Source organism: Ptychodera flava, chromosome 5 (assembly GCF_041260155.1).
Source record: "Ptychodera flava strain L36383 chromosome 5, AS_Pfla_20210202, whole genome shotgun sequence".
NCBI lineage: Eukaryota > Metazoa > Hemichordata > Enteropneusta > Ptychoderidae > Ptychodera > Ptychodera flava.
Genome location: NC_091932.1, coordinates 5,337,315 through 5,358,410, shown reverse-complemented (window position 1 = coordinate 5,358,410; position 21,096 = coordinate 5,337,315). Strand labels below are relative to the sequence as shown.

General features: G+C 37.5%; 1 protein-coding gene across 2 annotated transcripts; it reads right to left on the bottom strand.

Annotated features, from left to right (window-relative positions):
• Positions 1-1,940: 1,940 nt before the first annotated feature.
• On the bottom strand, positions 1,941-20,784 carry LOC139132821 (uncharacterized). Of its 2 annotated transcripts, none has more exons than XM_070699081.1 (14): positions 20,589-20,784; positions 19,379-19,465; positions 15,467-15,568; positions 13,903-14,025; positions 12,411-12,523; positions 10,962-11,151; positions 10,399-10,527; positions 9,223-9,397; positions 8,365-8,489; positions 7,334-7,459; positions 5,109-5,348; positions 4,545-4,703; positions 3,556-3,699; positions 1,941-2,551 (listed from the first exon to the last, which is right to left on the bottom strand). In XM_070699081.1, the coding sequence occupies exons 4-14, from the start codon at positions 13,904-13,906 to the stop codon at positions 2,043-2,045; spliced, it is 1,914 nt and encodes a 637-aa protein (XP_070555182.1). In that variant the 5' UTR covers positions 13,907-14,025; positions 15,467-15,568; positions 19,379-19,465; positions 20,589-20,784; the 3' UTR covers positions 1,941-2,042. The 2 variants fall into 2 exon arrangements, 1 of the variants encoding a protein (XP_070555182.1); XR_011552449.1 differs by having other exon boundaries at positions 2,506-2,551; positions 3,471-3,699.
• Positions 20,785-21,096: the final 312 nt, after the last annotated feature.

The window sequence follows — 21,096 nt, the reverse complement described above, 5'->3', positions numbered from 1 at the left end:
GAACAGCTGGAAAATGTATATAGAGAGGAATTTTCAATACACACACACTCATTTATATATATATATATATATATATATATATATATATATATATATATATATATTATATATATATATATATATATATATATTATATATATATATATATAATATATATAACAGGGCTCGAAATTAGCGGTAGTCCCGCGTCCACAGACTACCAACTTTTCCCTGGGGCTACCAAAACCCATGAAATGGTAGCCCACACGGACTACCAAAGCCTGGGACATGAAATTACTTAGTTCGACATGATGTTGATCGCTGTGAGATGACCGACGCAACCCAGCTGGACACAGAAAGGCTAGACTATGACTTTGTCATGCAAATTGAAAGGCGACAGTGCAGTCGAATTTGCTGCGACAAACTTTCAATGAAATATCATTATCTGAACTGATGTACTTGGATGACAGGCTTGGGAAATGATGGCCAATGAAAATTCATTTTCGTAGTTATTTAATCACAATGTATCAATCACAATTAAACACGAAATTATAAATAGCGTCCCTAGCACTAAACCCAACACTCGACAAAAAAATCTTCATTCAAGCATGGGCTACCAGACCTTGTCACTGGGCTACCAACTTCAGAAAATGGTAGCCCAATGGGACTACCAGGAGAAAAAGTTAATTCGAGCCCTAATATATATTATATATATATATATATATATATATATATATATATATATATATATATATATATATATATATATATATATATATATATATATATATATATATATATATATATATATATATATATATATATATATATATATATATATATATATATATATATATATATATATTCGACTGTGGTTTTTCAGGTTGTCCCCAGTGTTGTCGGTGGCGTGGTTATGATATATTCGTTTATAGGGTATTACACACGTACCAATCTGCTGGTTCAAATAGTTTATTATATCTGCACAACGTTTCGTCCTAAAAGTAGGACTTCCTCAGGTGCTACAGAACAAAAAGTTTCAACACGGAGTGAGTTACAATGGTATTTTTCGTTCTGTAATTACTGAAAGCTCCCTAACGCACTATCGTCCGCAAACTGAACAAGATGATTACCTTCATGCGTACTCCTACAGGCATCGGTGTAAAGGTTATAAAGTAGAGGAGAAGGACACAGCCCTGAGGAGACCAGTTGAAGTATGTATCAAATTGAACATGCGACCGTTGACAAACACTGTTTGTGATCTACTGGTAAGAAAATCGATAATCCAGAGCACTAGTTGGTGACCAATGTCAAAATTCAACAGAAGTTTTTCTGCGAGAATGTGCGGTTGAATAGTATTAAAGCACTTGAAAAATCTGCAAAGAGTATTCTAGCATGTGCACCTGGCTTTTCTAGATGTTTATACAGCGTGTTTAAAATGAACAGCTTAGCATCTTCTACCCCTTTTCCAGAACGATACGCAAACTGAAGAGGGTCGAGTTTGTGTTCTATCTTAGAAACAATAATGAATTTTATAATTTTTTCTAGTGTTTTCATAACGAGAGAAGTTAGTGCAACGGGACGAAAATCATTTAACTGTTTAGGGTTGGTTTTTTTAGGAACTGGAACTATGTTAGAGTGTTTCCAAATGCTTGGAATAGACTGTCCAAGAACAAATACATGTGCAGGAGAAAAAAGGAATCTTTCCAAATCTAGAGCTAAGACAAGACCAAGGCACCAAAGGTTGGTTGCAGAAATATTTATTTCCATATGTATCATAGTCAAACATATTAAACAAAAATAGCAATAGCAGCAAGAAACCAGTGCAGACTCGGAGACCAAGACTCCCCCATCCCCGACCCCGCCCCTGGGGATGGACATTTACGCTTTCCCCTACAGTTTTACGACAATGCCCCCAGATTTTACGAGGTTAACACAGAGCAGTATCCTTGCATTTAACCGGTAATACTTTTTACAGCTAACAGATATGTATGAATATGTGTGTCAAAGTCCTGCGGTTAAGATGGTAAAGACATGGTAAATGCACTACATGCAGTGAGCTTAACTTAGTCATTAGGAGGTGCTTCTTGCCCAACATTCTGAATTAATGGTATATCATCATCCGCAATGTCAGCATTAAGTTTGACATAAACACGCTTCCTCCTTATTTTTTGACACAATCGATCTATGCAAATCAAAATTGACGCCGCCATGTGACTAAAATCACACCAACAACGTCGCTTAACCTTCCGTTTGGCCAAGTCTGCCTCTCTCTTCCTGGGCAAAGCCCTAACCAATTTTTTCCAAAATTTCTCCCTATCTCTGTCGGCGCCCTCTCGCGGCCACTCGATGTACGTGATGGTGTTCAGGATCGACTGCAAACTGGCTCTTAAGTTTGCCATTCTGGTGATGTCATCAAACATTATTGGAATGAGTTTTTGTCGAAGACTTATCATTTCTGTGTGAGCCAAGGCAAGTTCATAGTCACACCAGTCACTCTCAACAAATGATGGAGATAGAACCAGAATAGTTCGTCGACTTTCCCTGATAGCTGTTACGATATTCTCAATGATAGCTAGAATAGATAAGATATATTCGGAAAATGGAATTAGATTTGCTCGCACATAATTACTTATAAGCATAGGATTCCCCTGTATCAGTTTTCGATTTACTTTGATTAGTAAATTGGCAGATTTCGAGGCTAAGCGGTTCATGACCGTACATACAAGGCGCATTGAAGGCGCACTGACATAAATAAATACGAAAGAGCAAAGAAGTTGCCCGCGGCCAATAGTATTATGATAATACGTTGTACATTTTAATCGATCAGCGGGCCAGTTTTAACGCTAGCTAGAGAAAGGAAATCACTAATGTATTGTTGTATATTTAAAATAGTTCTATCATGATAATGTATTGTGGTATATTTAAAATAGTTCTATTATGAAACATTCTCTGCCCTGTGGGAAAAAATTGCAACGTGCAGCCTGCTATGTACCGATTTTGGGGACTTAAGATATACTTGATATTCTTTATGTTCGGAGGATTCCAAACTTTTTCTAACACGATTGGAACTAATTTGGGATAATTGGATTTTTATATTTTGCAAATTTCTCAAAAGTGTTAGGTGCCATATAGCTCAGTGAATGTTGCAATATCGCAAATTACTCATAAAAAGAAGTGTGCAACGTAACAAGAAAAGCAGATGAGATAACATTTGTGGATTAAGTCGACATTACTTCACCATCCAATTATCCAAAATTAGTTCCAATCATGTTTTCTGTGGTGTATTGGCTAGTTGACTTTTTTGAGATTGTCGGGGAGGGGAATACTTGAAAAAATCAGATAAAACTTTCTCAGTTCTGCCTTCCAGAGGCATGTGTGAATGCAGCGTTAAAGATAGCATAAGGAAAGGAATATTGCATGAGCGGGCTTTAGTGAGAGTCTTTGTAATAAAACGTCCACAGAATTGTATATGACTACTGGCGTCAACTAACCCCTAGAAATACTGCAGAAATTCATCACAGCTCGCTTTTTGACGGCTGGAACGTCAGTGTTGTGGTGTTTCTGGCGACAGCCTACCTTCTCCTATGATGAAATCTCTGTGGTGAACGCAAAGTCGAAAACCGTATTTCTTTTCCAGCGTTGGAAGTAATTCCTTGTAAACGAAATCCTCATCTTCAGTGTGACCTCTGACGGAGACGAATGCATCATAACGCCTGCCATCTGGATTTCAAACACACAAGAGACTGATATTTATCGATAGAAGTCAGAGCAGTGATACATGCATCACGGTGAAATATACATGTAATGTATTAAAGTTGAAATGGGTGTCAGTGATGACGGCCTGCCCGATTTCATTTAAACTTGGTTTGTTAGCAAATTGTTTTGCTTTGCGATACGACCACAATCAGACATGGCTTCAAAGAAGTGGTTTTTGTAAACTGTTTTCGTGTACAAAGTCATCATTCAGACTAGACATTTTAAACATTTGAATTGAATGACTTTCACAAGTAGTTTCTATAATGTGATTTCTGAGAATTTTTCTTTTATCAGTCAGTCTGTCGTTGGTCATCGATCAGTCTATGCTGTCTGTGAGAAGTCACGTAAGGGAATATTATCTCGGGATAATCCGCTTACATTCGCACTACCTATACGGCCTCATAAGAAACCTTGTAGTTTATACTAGTTTTCCTGTCATATTTTGCATCTTTTATTGGATAGTCTCTTATACTTTTAACCAATTGGATTCACCGAAAGGCTTACATTTTGCGTTGAGCTTCATGAAAGATGTTTTTCGAACAATCCACAGTCTTAGAACCTGAACTATTCAAACGCCGTTTTTTGATGACATTTCGAGATCAATACTGATAACTTCTCTTTCTTGTAAACGAAGGGCGACGACATGTATTGATCATATATATTTTATGAAAACCGACACTGAGAGCGTTATCTAAATGAAAAACAGTACACGACATTGGTCAGTCTTCAGTAAAAACATTCAATTTGGTTCTTTATAGCTTTGAGTGATTTAAAATGTGACACAAAACTGATGAATACTTAAGTCTTACCATCGTCTTCATATGGTCGAAGCTTATTTGCAATTATGGTCTGTATTTCCCGTTTGTACCTGTATCCGACGTACGGTCCCAGGACACATAGAGCTACCATGAAAACAGCCAGAACCGACAGTACACCTTTCGCTGCTTTTGATATGCCTCCTGTGATATCTATACGGGAAAGCTCTAAATTATTTTCTGACGAGATGTGAATTCTACAGCCAGTGTCAAATACAGTTTTGTTATTTAACTATCTCTACGATTAGTTCGTGAAAAGTACTTTTTTTAGTCGATAGTTTTGGTGAGGTGGAATGGAAGGTATCAAGGTATAGTATTAGTATCGCTCTGTTCTATAGTTACGGTATGTATACACTGTTCGTTGTGTAAATTTGACAGGACAGAACATCTGGACTTGTTATATGATGCTTGTATATGATATAGGACATGGTTCTTTAAAACTCAAAATAAGTCTTTCATTCTCACGTTGAAGGATGCTTAAGTTGCAATTATTTGAATGACATAACATTTGCAGTTTACGGTAATGCCGGTTACAAAGTTGAGCAAAACGACGATTACCTCTCACTGTGACTTGAAATTCACACACGGCAACATTCCCTCCTTCATCTTCCGCTCTGTATGTCACTGTATGTTCTCCGTACCCGAATGCCTGGCCGGGTTGAAAATTTGACGTTAGAGACAAATCTTTCGAATTGTCAGAAACGGTTGGTTCCTTCCACGTAACTCTATTTACTTTCTTCTCACTTGCTGAAATGACTATGTCTTCGGGACAATCTACGATTACAGGTGACTGGATGTCTGAAAAACAAAGATAGGAAATGTTCTCAGTTGAATATACGCTTATACTTGATATCATTTCCAAAGGACAAAGGATTCCAATATTGCAACAGACAGATGTCCTCATATTTGTGTGTATGTGTACGTAAATATGAAGAAGTGGATTTGCTCTAGTTTCGGCCAATAGCAGATACACGGATGGCAAGCAGCGTTTACAAAAAACGGTTAAGGGGCTGGAGGAATTCGGGGGGAGGGGGATTCGAAAATTTTTTGGTTCTCTTTTACGTAATTTTACATTTTCCAATTGCAAGTTTTTTAGGTAATAATTCAATGAAAATGATTACCATTTTATGTCATCCAATTGTTAACAAAATCTGGAACCATTTTGTCACATTTCATGACTTTTATCTTGAAAAAAGCTAAACATGTATGATTTGTCGTCAACAAAATCAAATGAGCCTAGTAAAAGGGCAGCAGCTGCAACTGTTGATGATTTTTGCAACATTTCTATGCAATATATCAACTACAGTTTCTTGCTGTCTCCCTACAGCATGCTAAAAACACACAATATTCTGTTTGTCGACAAAGCCTGTATATATAAATATGTATTGGGTGATGATTTAATCAGTGACAGTCAGTTGTCAGTGATACAAATTTATGATACACATACACAGGCTGTGTTAGCAAGGTGAATACTGGACAGTTCAACATGCTGTAGGGAGTAGAACAAGAACGCAGTTGTATATACTGAACAAAAATATTGTCAAAGTTATCAAAGTTAATACAGCTACTGCTTACTGCCCTCCTACTACAGTATCACTGTCACTGCATGTCCGAGCAATGACATATGTAGCTCTGACTCTGATGTACATGGTAGTTGAAGAAGAGTTTGGGTCAAATGACGCTCATGACAGTGAAACATACTTTTTCATAAGATTAGACCAGAAAGCAAAAGACGAGGAGACTTGAAAAGTTATCGGGGATTTTTGAATTCTGGCATATTAGAATAATCAAATATTATAGAAAAAAGATGGGGTCACAATGCTTGATTTTCTACATTTTCACATTCTCATCATAAAATAATACAAAAGTAACAGTTTGAACAGTAAAGACTAATTTAAATGAAAAAAATGTGTCTAAATGGAATTATTTGCCATTATTACACCCAAAATTTCAGAGATTCAAACATTTATTTCATGGAATATTTTAACCTTCCAGTATTGTCAATTGTGACAATACTGATGCCGTATGTTGTGGGTTCGAATCCGATTGACAACTAGCCGTATTTTCTACCCTGGGTTGGTAACACTGCTGGTGGACAGAATTGTCCCCGAGGTTATCGTTCGCCCAGTTACAGCGATGAAATTCGTTTCTTCGCTTCGATAAAGTATGTGCGATGTATAATTAATATTGAGCATGCGTGCGTGAGTGCTTCACGAACTCTACAACGTGTTGAGCGGTCTCAGTCGGAAAAATGTAACAACTTAGCCGGCTATTGAACATCATATCCTTTATAAATATTCGGACTGGTGATAATTTGGGGGGATATTTGAAAATTTGATTACTGAAAAAAATAAGATTTCAATCCGCGATAGATAGATAGATAGATAGATAGATAGATAGATAGATAGATAGATAGATAGATAGATAGATAGATAGATAGATAGATAGATAGATAGATAGATAGATAGATAGATAGGTAGGTGGTAGGTAGGTAGGAAGGTAGGTAGGTAGATAGAATGTTTTAGATTGAGGGCCTCCCCCTCAACTGTTATTTGTGAACGTAGCCTAAATGGAATTAGATGAATTATGGAGGGCTTAATTCCTTTGACATTTAGACCTGCAGTTCTTATATATATATATATATATATATATATATATTATATATATATATATATATATATATATATATATATATATATATATATATATATATATATATATATATATATATATATATATATATATATATATATATATATATATATATATATATATATAATTACCTCTTGAACACTCGGTACCATTCCATCCGGGATAACATATGCAGCCTTCATACCTATCGCAGGAGATACTGTTTTCACAATTGCACAGCACTTCACAGGTACGTCCCCATCTGTTAGTTTCACATCCTTGATACACAAAATAAATGACAATTAAAACTATGGAGTGTAAAACGTAGAACAATATCGGGAACAAGACGGGTAAACCACCCTAGAAACAGGGAAACTTTCTTTCCACCAATCCTGGCTGTAACAAGCGGTGGAGAACATATCAACAAAGTAACAAAAGTTCTCTGAAAAAAATATGAAGTTTAATCTGAGGGAATGATTCACATCCTAGCAATTCCGTCTTTCAAGCAGTGCGTTCCGCATTGTAAAATATGTAAAGAAAGCGAAAAATCACACATTTACTGCAACTCTATCTTTTTGACTTTTTACCATGTCTGTGTATGTTCTGTGAATCATTACATTTTCTTGGTCTACTTCTTAAGTGTTTTGAAACACCAGGAACTTGACATATGAATATGAAATGTCAGACACAGAGACACAGGGAAAAACAGAGGGAGACAGACAGACAAACAAACAAACAGGCAGACGGACAGACAGGAGATGGAAGATAGATAGATAGATAGATAGATAGATAGATAGATAGATAGATAGATAGATAGGTAGGTGGTAGGTAGGTAGGAAGGTAGGTAGGTAGATAGAATGTTTTAGATTGAGGGCCTCAAAAATTTTTCTTATCAACAGTAGGGAGCTCCAAAAATTTGTTGCGGGGAGTTGCGAAAAACTGACAAAACAGTTTTCTTTTGCCCCTTCCCTAGACTGAAAGATCCGTCGCTCGAGGACGCTTCCTAAGGGGGGAGGGCATAGAAAGCGCCCTCAAGCGACGGATCTTCCATTACACCCCTCCACCACCTTTCTGTTATTGCGCTCGTTTTCTGTGCTACCTTCACCCTTTAGATCAAGTTTACAACAAGAACAAGAAAGCGTATATTGATGAAAGAATACAAATTCACACAAGAGGAACATACCATTTATGAAAACCATACCAGTGGCGTTGTATACCCAACCTGTTTGTACATCCAATACTTCACAGTCATAGGAACCAGCATTGCTATCAACTGTTTCACGTATGGATAGAGACGATTGTCCAGTGCTACATAGCCCAAACGTAGACAGACGAACATAGGCGACAAAATATAAAAATTAGCTGGGTTTATCTTTGCTGGATGGAACGTGTTCATTTCTTGGATATTCAAGAAATCCTCAAGAATGACACTGATTTTTACAAACATTTTAATAAGTTCTTTTAAATTGCAATTTGAATCAGTATACTAATTCTGTTCTTGATTATATACCCTGCCGTAAACCTGTCATTCGCTTCCTTTCTTATGCAAACGGATGGGCCATTTAATTTAGGACTTGTGGTACAGTTTTCCTCTGCCTTTAAGTTAAATTGTTTACAAAGTATAAAAAAACTAGTTTCAATGTATTTGAATATGTTTTTGCAAAAGAAGTAAGGCTGAACTTTTTTTCACATTTTCACACTTCTGAAAATTATTGCCGTTATATTCCATTCTCCATTTCAATTTTAGATGCTTGCGTGCACCTGAAGACACACAATATTACTGAAAACAAGTCTCCATCTTTGTATACTTTGTAGAATGTTGTGCGTTTGTTTTTTTTTGTCGCTTTGTTATTATTTTCTGTTAGCTGTCGGTTGCCAAGTGTGTAAAAAGCCATGATTCCAGATAGATCAATACACCCAAAATCACATTAGCACAATACCTGGTATGCATCAGAAATTACATCACAAATTAAAGTGTTCCCTGTTATTTCTGGGAGCATAATGACGAAAAACATCAGTTTGCGAAAATAGCGTCCATTACCCAAAATCAAAGTGAATATCAAAAGAACTATTCTCTTCTACAAGTGATCCATTATGATACCACTTCACACTGGTTTCCTCAATTACGTCGAAATTGTAGTGAGCGCACCATAACGTTCCATAACCACCATATAATAAATTCGTCACAGCAGGGGATATTTCCACACACTCATACGCTGTAATAGAAACACATTCAGGTTGCTTTCATTTAACAAAAATCCTTTTGAGGCAATGACTTTACATTTTCTTGCTTAGAAATTGTGTATTTTGAAAGTAATCAAACTGATTTTGGTAAGTAGCCAGTGACTGTGTCCAGCTAGGAGTTGATTTACGACGGGACACCTCTTCTAATATCCAAGTGACAGCCTCCTTCCGCTGCGCCAAGACGACCGTGCCCCGAGACTCCCCCGTGCGCCCTACCTAGTCTATTCTCCTTACCTTTGACATCGTGAGAACTTTTACGGTGCATAACTTAATACACTTAGAGAGCGAGCACAATTAACGGCAAGAGACGGATGGCACAATTGACAGCCAGGACCTCAAAAAATGGGTGTTCAAGGGGGCCTTGAAAATTCCAGAATACCATGGAGAGGGGGCTCCCACTATTTATTCAAAGTTAATCATACAGATATATCAGATATATCACTCTGATGGGGTAGAAAATATTTCTTTCATCAACCAGTTTTCCGAGGTCAGTCCAATGAAGCAGCTATATTTCAATGACTCACAATTAATTATGCAGTAATGAAACATCAACTGCTCAGTACATGGCATGACAACATCGAATAAATTGATTCGGGAAAAAGTGATACGATGATATGATGCGATTTTGTCTTTTTCCTCTTTGGTAAACTCTATCGGCATGTTATTGGTATGAAGGTACGGCAGCTCCACACAGCGAACATTCTGATTTCAGTGACAAATCTCTTAAGTTGTGTCTTAGCCTGTTATTTGTCGACTGTCTATGGTGCAAGGTGTCGTCGAAGACATCCGATAAAGTAATAGAATACGCGGTTCTTGAATTGATGGACGCGATATGACTATAAAATCTCTTGTGTTGAGCCCATTTACCAACAAATGTAAATATTTAAATGTGAACATTACCCAACTTCTAGACGAAACAGAATTATTTTTCCCTGGGGATTAAATTTTTTATCCGGGCATTTTCATGACTTACCAATATCACAAGCCGGTCCTTTCCAACCAGGATCGCATTTGCAAGCGCCATTGAACGCATGACAAGTCTTTGGATGTTGGCAAATACAATCTTTATCACACTTAGCTCCGTATTTTCCTGCTTTACAACCTGTGTGGAAATGAAGGGCTAATATAGACTGCAAGATTCGGATATATGAGATTCATATTCTACGAACCATCTTGCACTCTAATGACACGTAAGTATTGGAGCCATTGGACAACAAAGATTTCTTCAGCAAACTTACCCAAAGTAATTATATTCAAAAAACAGCATTTCCTGCTCATCATATAATTTTCATACGGATTACCATCACACGAAGGGGAATTCCCTTTATAGACTTGAACTCGCGACTGAAAGTAAGTTGTTCCATTGCAAAGGAAAACTTGTAATTCCAATATAATTAAAAACGCTTCAAATTCCGGTCACCAACATTAATTTCTGTTCTCTTCAAAAGTGGTCAGAAAGACACGTATGTGTAATAATGGTGATTGGTCGCTACCATAAATGTTTTGACTTCCTTATTTAGGAAAACGTCTTCTCACCTTGAGGGACAATTTCGACTTTCACGCTGCCCACGGTCCTGTTTGTCAACTTATTGATAAATCGAATTGATCCTTCATTTACAGTATTCGTTAGATTCATGATTGTCAATACCATAATGAACGCACCAGGTTCAGTGTCCAGCACCATCGTGCTATCAACGTATGGATTCCCATAGAGAGCGCTGTCATTCTGAAATCACAAGCAATCGTCTGCTTACCTGCCCCATTTCCACCACTGGCTCCGCTGTGCTAACGAAAGAGTTAGGCATGGGTATGGGCTGTTGGTATCATGGCCGTCATTGGTCAATAGTATCAAGCACGGTGATTGCATAATGTCAGAATTCGTTTGCCAAAACAAAAAAGTTTTGACGAAGTTGAACGAACAACACTCACAATCGTACAGTCTCTGATTGTAGATAGGCCAAAACAACTTGACTACTTTAAAGCATTTTTGCGAGGGGACAGTTTTGGTCTCCTACCAACTGGCTACAAACGCCCGCGTGTAGAACTACACAATATATGTTTATTGTTACTCTGCGTGCATTCCTAAAAATATAGGGCTATATGATATTGGGGAGAATTGAAAATTTTTGATCATACAGACCGGGGGAGGGCTTGAAAATTTTTGAGGGTATTGAGCATGTTGAGGGTTGATCTGAAAAAAAGATTTCAATCGGGATTCCTCCCGCTCACCATTTTTTCGAACGCAGCCTAACGGATGGGTTGAACCAAGAATCGTCATTTCATTACTCAATGTAGCTGCAGTGCTGTGGCTCGAGGTTTAGTCTAGGGTTGTTGGTGAGACGACAAAACCCAGTTTTTGGGAGCCTGACCCGTATCCCCAAGCAAACCCTAGAACTAGTGAACTGTAGCTCTCTACACTCAATGATATCTAATCGCATTTGTCATTTTGTGACCTTGTAAATTTTTAAGGCAAGACTTTCATTATCATAGTACATAGTACATTAATTGTGATATTATTTGAATGGTTAAGTTTTATTTTCTACGGATGTAAAGGTTTGTTACAGATTCAAGCTAAATCTTTTCTATGAATTTTTGACTAAAGTGGCGGCAAATAAATGACCCTTTTCGTTAGCGTAGCGCAGCAACTGTAGATTTGGGCCAGGGAGCAAGGATACACAAGCAAATGATGAATCGCAGTCAAGCAGTATACACATACATGCTGATGTGTAAAAATGTGTACATGTACACACATACAGACTTACAGATAGTGGTATTTATTCAAAAGAAAATTGATATCAAGCATATCAGTTCAGACCAGTGAACATGGAATATTTGTTAGATCATTGTAAAAACCTCACGTTTTAGTTTTCATTGGTGATGTGATATAAATTATGTGCATTCATCTGCAAGTTTTCGTTGGTCAGAAACTAGAGAAAATTATTTCATGCATTTAAGAGTATAGTGTTGACACAATGATGTGATTACCTTCAGAAATACTTGTACCGATACATTAACCGCAGCATCTATTTCCAACCTCAGAGTTTCACGATATTCTGCGCCCCCTTTAGCTGTAGCTGAGTAATATACTGTAGCCATGCCTGTAAATTTTAAAGATTTGGAGTTCAGACAGTATTCACTTGTTCTCAGATTGTATGCCCCCCGGGATCAACGTTGTGTCACTGCGTGTCAAGACAAAGTCGTTAGTATTCCGCTATAGGAGGTGTTCAACAGAGTAAGTATGCGTGTAATATCACATACGATACGGTACTCTGATTTGTACAATTCTCTGTATCGATTCGACACACGTTGCCTTTATTCACTACAGTGTAAACCAAGTTTTAACTTGTTTATTCACTATTAGTGTAAACCAATTGTATCCAATGGCATGTGTACCAGGAGTCATCAACATTTCATTGGCAAGGTAATTTTGATGTGTGCCATTTTCATAAAACTTCAATCCGAAAATTTCGCTTGTCAACGGCGGACCTTATCTATCGTCCGCCGAAAAGTGAATTAGATTTCAATTATTAGAAGTCGATAAAACACTTCATTGAACAAAACAAAATGTAGAAGATGTCATTTAATTGGCTACACCGTTTTCGGTTCCTTATGTTCACGTGAGGCCCCTTTACTTATTCAGCAGTTAAGTGACCATGGCAACAAATTGCTGACAGTTTGCTTTCTCCAAACAATAACAGACATTTACAGAGAGGGGTTTCCTCTTTGATAAATTGCTAAACTGTATACATAGCAGTTAAATACTTACACTTGCCATTATCGGTATCTGCCGTAAATTCAGATGCCAATCGCTCGGCATATTCATCAAAGGGTAAAAAATAACTTGTGACGGATTTATCGATCCGTATACCATCAAGCTCTTTTAATATTCCATTATAAAATAATCTCTGCGGCAAAAGAAACAATGCAAGGCTAAAATGAGCGAAGTTTGTAACAGACGTTTTTTATTAGGTAAATGCAATGTTATTTATGTGGGAATCATACGACTTCGATAATAGACAGAGGCGAACATTTTCTTATTTGAGTTTTATACTCGAAAATAAACAATACATTAACCTTTGAAACAACAACTTTACTCATATGAAAATATTTATTTTGCGCATTTGGTCAATATCATTCTTCTTCCAAGTAGAACAGGGTCTCAACTGTCATGAATAACTCCTTGAAGGAAACATTTTCATCTTCGGACCAAAATTTTACAAATAAAGCCACTGAAGAACAATAGGCCTGCGCTAAGCTATAGTACAATTCAACATCATCTTAGGGCGTATGTTTGCAATTATTCACCATTAGAGGAGCCCTCAGACAAGTGCTTATTTTATCATAAGGAGAATGTAGCCCAATGTTCTATAATGTGCCATCGATGTTCTGTCAACACTCCTTTTTACAAATTCATGCATTCCAAATTTGTCGGAGGCTCTACTTCGAAATATTTGAATAATTTTACTTTAATTCTTACCCATTTATTTCCGTCATTGTCTGAACGACTTTTCAAAGCACACGATTCATTGTAGTACGGAGGCCAGGCCGCCACGTCATCCAGCAGAATCGTTAAATTGACAAAACAGCTGATGACGTCATCCTGTAAATGATTATCAAATAGCGTTGATAGTCAGACCTACCCTTGTTATTGTTTACATGTCTAGTAATCATTTTGCCTCGACGTAAAAGTCAGTTTCACGAGGGTCTTACCATAATCATCCAACACTTTGTTTTCAACTTCGCATAAATGATGTTGTAAACTAAGGGGTGTTTAGCAGTTATACTTAGAATTTTGGAGTCGACGAAAAGTGCAAGATATACGGTTGCTAAGTTTGCCAGGGCATGTTAATTGTTGTAGTTCCTATTTCATTGTACAGTATGTAATGTATATACTGTAGATTGTTTCATTTTATAGCAATGTCTTCAATGTTACTTTCAGTGAATTGTTTCCTTATTTTTTCTTACGTGGTCAAAATCTTTCTTCCGAGACAATGGTCGTCTCATTGGTTTAAAATTTGATTGTAAGTCCAAACAGGAGTGTTCGATCAGTCTAAAGTTTTCAATTGGTTGTCAATGACAAAATCCAATGGTAATAAACAAGTTACGTTTATCTGACAGTGTGTTATAACTTTGGCAATATGACCCTGAAATAGTTTTGTATAGAAAAAGCCTTGAAAATGTATAATTGCACCAATTCTCCTAAAAGTCATGGTGTTTTATAGACAGAGCGTGTCAAAGAGTGTACTGTATTTCGTCTTTATTACTCTGTACATTGCATATTGCTGCATTTTATTCAGAAGGGCAACATCGATGAAAATTGCCACTACAATCAAAGATTCAAAGAAGAGCTTAGCGACATAGTGGGTTTGTGTTTAATATTAGCTGAGTAAAGTTAGAAACATTTATTGAGTTAGTTTATTGCACAGTGGTTGTTGAATTGTGATCGTTGTTAGCAAAGAAACATAGTTATATATTATTTGTTTAATAGTTTGGTGATAAAGTAAACCGTCGACAGTCCCCTGTGCCTTTTCTTTTCTGTAGTTGGTACAGTCTCTCGCACATACGGGGTGGGGTGGGTTCGCAAGCAATAGCCCCGCAGGTTAGAGTTGGGAATGCCGAAGGCATGACAGCGAGTGCCATCATCGGACCTTGTCTCAGAGTTACTGTGTCTCAGTGTTACTATGTCTTGACTCAGTGTTCAGTGTTACTGCAGCTACGAAAATGGCCCAAACGACTGTCAACACTCCAGTGATATACCTAAAAGCTTGGATACTAAAGAAGAGGAAGGGTAGAGGTGCATGATTTGACTGTGTCATGAAGCATTATGTGCCTCCGTCCATGTATGGATTGCTTACCATATCCATATAATCAAATGAGGTCATAAGTTTAAAGTCGTTGTACTTCTGCCCAAAAGACGACCAAAAAGGTAGCAATCAATTTATTTTGTAACAAGGACAAGGATATACCATTTCAGAGGTACATATAGCTATTATAAATTATGTTTGTGAAGATGCAGGTCATAGTTCATATGTTTGACTCACCAGTGTGGCCTCAATCTGCAGTTCATAACGTGCATCGATGTTGTAATCCAAAAGTCCAATTACGTAGACAACACCTAACGTATTTACGTCGAATCTGTGAAACTATCATAACAGATGACAGGAGAAAGTGTGTATCAGTAGAGGGGAAAGAGGGAATAGTATTGACAGTGAGATATGACGATAGCAAAAGCAGATTTTCGTTCGTCTTTTTCATTTAACATTTTTTTATATACTTTTTATTGTTATACGCTATTGCACATGCAATGAAATATATCTTGGTTTTGCGAAAACAATAGGACAGACAGTGAGATCAAAAAACAGGGAATAAAAGAGAAACACAAAAAATAAAACAAACAGAATAAAAGAACATGTTTTTAAAATAAAAGCGTCGACTTCAGATGTACAATATGTGTAGGAACTATGAGAGACGAGATGTGTGAGCTCTCACAGTACTCGATTTACATTCATTTAACATGCAAACTGCTGTAGGGTAAAAACTCTTTGGGGACCGATTTGAACTTGACTTGATGGAAGGGGAACGTTCGCCAGAACGCATAAGTTGAAATAAATTGTGTGCAGGGTGGTACAGATCATTAACGATGGAGATAGACTTTTTGAGAACACAGTCCATGTAAAGAGTGTCTGACGATGGAAGATTACAACCAATAATTTCGTTAGCGGTACTTACGACCAGGGTGAGTTGTTTCCGGTCATTCATTGTGATATTACTACCAGACAGTGATTGCGAATGAAGACACTCAATCACTCCTCGATAGAACCTAATCAACGAGTTCTGACTAACACGAAAACTCTTCAACCTCCTCAGAAAGAACAAGCGTAGCTGGCTTTTCTTGACTATGAAATCAGTATTGGTTTCCCATTTCAAGTCAGCAGATAAATAGACACCAAGAAATTTGAAAAAATCTAACTATTTCCACTTCGGTACCATTTATAGCAAGAGGCGTAATTTCTGATTGATTTTTACGAAAGTCCACTATTATTTCTTTTGTTTTCTTGACATTCAGTTCCAAGTTGTTATTGGAACACCATTTAACTGTATCGTCCACTTTTTTTCCTATATGATGATTCATCAGATTCAATAAAACCGCCAAATGAACAAACTGAGGGACTGGCCAGTTTCTTCGGCCGGGGGACGGTGGATCCATGGGGTCACCCTGGTTTTGATTTTGTTGAGGGGGTCTCCATGTTGTGAAAATATTAAATTCATTATAGGTTCAGTTGGGTTTTTTTGGCTAATTTGTTCACACACGTGAGCTAATGACGTAGCGATGTCTGTGTGTCTGTCTGTCTGTTGGCTCGATAATTCAAAAACGGCTTATCAGATCAGAATTAAATCTGGTTTATAGATTCAGTTTGCAAATGGCAAGAACTGGTTAGTTTTTGGTGGGCGTGGTTTGAATACTCTTTGCTCATTTCATAATTAATGATTTTAGAATAAAACGGATATACATTCAGAACGACTCCAAACAGTTTGATAAGATTTGTTACAAATGTTTATCACACCAGGATATATCAGCCCTGAAAGATATTAAGGGGTAACACGAAAGATAATTGCTAATTTGCATATGTAATGAGCTTTACAAATTAGGGATATATATCTGAATTGAGTCGACCAATGTTGATGAAACTTGTTATGTACAGTAAAGATACTATGACACAACATTGTAGAAAGTCATTAAGCATTTTACAGCCAATTCCTAATTTGCATATTTTCCTAATCAGGGACATATATCTTGATTCACTAGACACAAGTTCATGAAACTTGTTATGTACATTAAAGATACTATGGTACAACATTATTAAAAGTCATTAAGATTTTTTGCTTCAGCCGATTTCAAATTTGCATATTTAATGAACTTTTCTAATTAAGGATATATATCTGAATTGACTTGACCAAAGTTAAAGAAACTTACCATGTACATTGAAGATACAGTTCATCAAACATTATTGAAAGCAATAAGCATTTTTACTGCAGCCAATTCCTAGTTTGCATATTTAATGAACTTTGCTAATTACGGATATATACCTGGAACTTGATCAAAGTTGGCAAAACATGGTATGTACATTGATGATACTAGGTTAAAACAATATTGAAAGTCATTTTGCATTTTCATGTCAGCTAATTTATAATTTCCATATCTAATGAAGGACTTGACCAAAGGCAATTACACTTGCTGTATAAAGTGATGATACAATGACAGCAGTCAAAGAAAATAATGATTTTTATTTCAGCTAATTGCATATTTGAATAATTAATGACCTTTAGAGTAAATCTACGGTGGTGAATATTGTTAATTGCGTTGATCATAACACTTTCAATGAAGTTGCAAAATTGCGGCGAAAGTTTAAATTTACACACAACTGCAATATAATGAAACACGTCAGCATTTTCAGTTCACATCTGGTTTAATTTAGCCACGTGATCTAAATTGCACAAAATGAAGGACGAAATACACCTAAATGGGCGACTAATACTATTATGTTACAATGGAGACTAGAAAAGCATACTGAAGGCTGAGGCTGCAATGACAGCCACGCATGCAACGCTGACGAAATTTCTCGTGCTTGTGCAACCAGCTAGGCTTAGTAACAACCTTTCACCGTGAACAGCGCCATCACTTTTACTGAAGAGGAAAAGGGTTTAAGTACTCTTAGGCTAGTTTTCAAGATGCGATAAGGAACCCTTCCTTTTTACAGGGAGGTGGTCGTTTGAAATCGGGGGGGGGGGGTGAGTTTTACAGAATGTATATGGAGGTTGGTCAAATATCAAAATAGAATGTGTATGATGTCATAGCCTAATCTTTGTATGGAACAATAGCAACAACAAAAGTGAACAAAACGTATACAGTCAAAGAACCCCTCCCAGGGAGCTATTGCACACCATTTTGACCTCATGGCGCTATTTAGGAGTATCGAAAATGGACAAGTGAGGGACCAAGTGCGGGACACGCACACTATAATGTACAGGACTTTGCTGCTCCTAACTAAATATTAGTGCCTCTGGGGCTGTAAAACCAATAAAATTCTACATATTTCATCACATGTAGCTTAATAGCCACTATCGATCGATAGAAAAATACCTTTGACGTTTTGTGCCTCAGTGTGACACATTCTAAACGTAATTTATTTCCATTTTTCATGTAACAATCAGTTTAAGCACAAACATGTCTTGTGCACAAACGGTCTTACATGTAAGTATACTAAGTATACTATACGTACGCAACAGCCGTAGGAAAGGGGTTTGAACCAACAATTTGTCACTAAATCCTGGTTCGCAGTTTTGAAGGTAGGCATTATAGGTCAATACAATTATATAGCTGCCGACGTAGACCCTTTATTCAAACGTCATGCTGTAATGTGTCATAGCATACCATAAACCCTATTGGGTCTGTAGTCACACCTCCCATATTTTCTGTGCATACCGCAATGGACACACCATTTGCCCGTGGTCCGTCCAGCCAAACTTTGAACGCATACTGGCCATATACTTTCACTCATACATAGAAAGCAGTTATGTAGCCCCAGCTGATCAGATGCAGTTAAAGCATTGACAAAAGTGACGTCATAATGTATATCACTACATGATGGGGTTCAACCAATAAAATTATGTTGTAAACTGTGTTTCTTTTATAGGGTCACATTTACGATTGAAGAATTGGGGGCATATTTTATAAAAATAATGATAATAAAACATGTAAAGTATTAGCAATTTTGATATAGTTTTAATCTCACCGACCTCATCATACCTGCCCGTAAAAATAAAGGCCCCTTCAAAACTGTCGACAAAACGGATCGTGTCTCTCAATTTTGTGTTTCCGTCGCCAGTCGTGAAGGACGCAAACTTTAAATAAGTAATTTCAGTAAACTAAACGATAGATAAGGATGTCTTACTTCATCTCCCGTCAGTATTTTGATATTCCTTATCTCGACGTTATCTCCGAAAGGCAGAGAGAAAACTTCCGTTCCAACTGGGATATCCTATGTAACAGAGATTACAAAATAACGGTATAAATGCATTGGTCTAGTACATTCAGTCAACGATGGTAATTGGCCGTCAATTTAAAATGAATGGCTTCAGGTATAGGTTCCGTGACAGAATCAGTGTTTTTGCTAAGGTTTGGGAATATCGGTAAATGATTTGGGAACCCGGTAACATTGCTGCTGTCCCCTAATCTGATTGCATTGATATACCAAGGGGAACCCCGGTAAAATGACTGGGGAACCCCGGTAACATTTACCGGGTACCGGCCTTAACAAAAACACTGAGAATGATGCCAAGGTACGACACAGTGTCCCGTCCTTTATAGGCGGGGACACAGGTGCATCGAGTGGTCAGTGTAAGTAAAGGCCATGAAGATGAATTAGATAATTCCTCAGTATTGCTGCTTCTGCTTAAGGAAGATTGGATTTTCTAAACAAAATTGCGGCAAATATATCTTTCAACATTGCAATTATTTTCGTGCTGTCGTTGACATCTTACGACAGGGGAACCACTTTACTACTGGCTGTTTCTATTGGGAGGACAAGAGAATCTGCTTGAAGATGACTATGTAACTTTACTCGGATCACTAAATGTGTCGGACAGTGGTAAAACGTCTAAAACATATCGCCAAAGTAGAGTAAAATAAAAAGCGCAAATATTAGACCCCGCCTTAAGGACGTTAAAAAGACGATGCTGCAATTATTTTACTTGTGGGGCATTTTGTTGCTTCAGTTGTTTTTGTTCTCTTCTGGTAGCATGTTCTAGAAATGCTCAGAATTTCTCGGGACTAACGTAGCCATTTCCTGCGCACACTACACCATGGAGCTAAAAGGCTGCAATAATTGTAGCCTTGGTTGTTGGTGGGGATTGGGCTTCTGTCGTGCGGCTCGCGCCTTGCCCCAACCAAGGCAAGGCACGAGCCGCACGACAGAAGCCCAGTCCCCACCAACAACCAAGGCTACAATTATTGCAGCTACCATGGAGCTAAAAGGATCCCTTTATAGCTCCATGACTACACCCAGTGCCGGTGGGCGAGGGACTGTGTAAAACATTTGTCTCGAAAGGTGAAAATGATGTGATATGTCGTGGCATTTGTAGACTCAAATTTGAACCACTTACCTCGCTCATAGATGTCGTATTATGCCAAAGTTCACACGCTGTGCTCGCCGTCGCCTCATTTACCAATATCATTAAAAAGGGTAGAAGAATCATGTCGATGACTTCCACCATGTCGACGATATATCCTGACTAAACATTCACCTTGAAATTGTCCAGCGGGATTGTCGACAACTCAACTGACTCAAACAGTGTGGCAAACTATTTGCATTCTGTGTAAAAGGCATGACCTCCTTGAACCGAAAACGAAAGTGGTCGTTTATATAGTTACTCATAAAAAGAATAAAAATGGGATTTCCAATGAGTCCAATTCAGCCAACGTTCTTTACAATCTATACAGCTTTTACGGGAAAGTAAGCATTTGTTTTATATGCAGAAATAAATCAAGTCATCAGGTGTGGCATACACCGGAAAAGTCAGCACCGGGAGAGAATTGTCATGGCACGTATTGGTGATTCATACAGAGATGACAGGTCAACAGTTTACGAATGACGGCGAGTCAGAGAAAATA

Coding starts and splice junctions, on each gene's coding strand:
- LOC139132821 (XM_070699081.1), bottom strand. Junction 11,152..12,410: donor CGGTACAAGTATTTCTGAAG/GTAATCACATCA, acceptor TTGTGATTTCAG/AATGACAGCGCTCTCTATGG. Junction 9,398..10,398: donor AGGACCGGCTTGTGATATTG/GTAAGTCATGAA, acceptor TTTCTATTACAG/CGTATGAGTGTGTGGAAATA.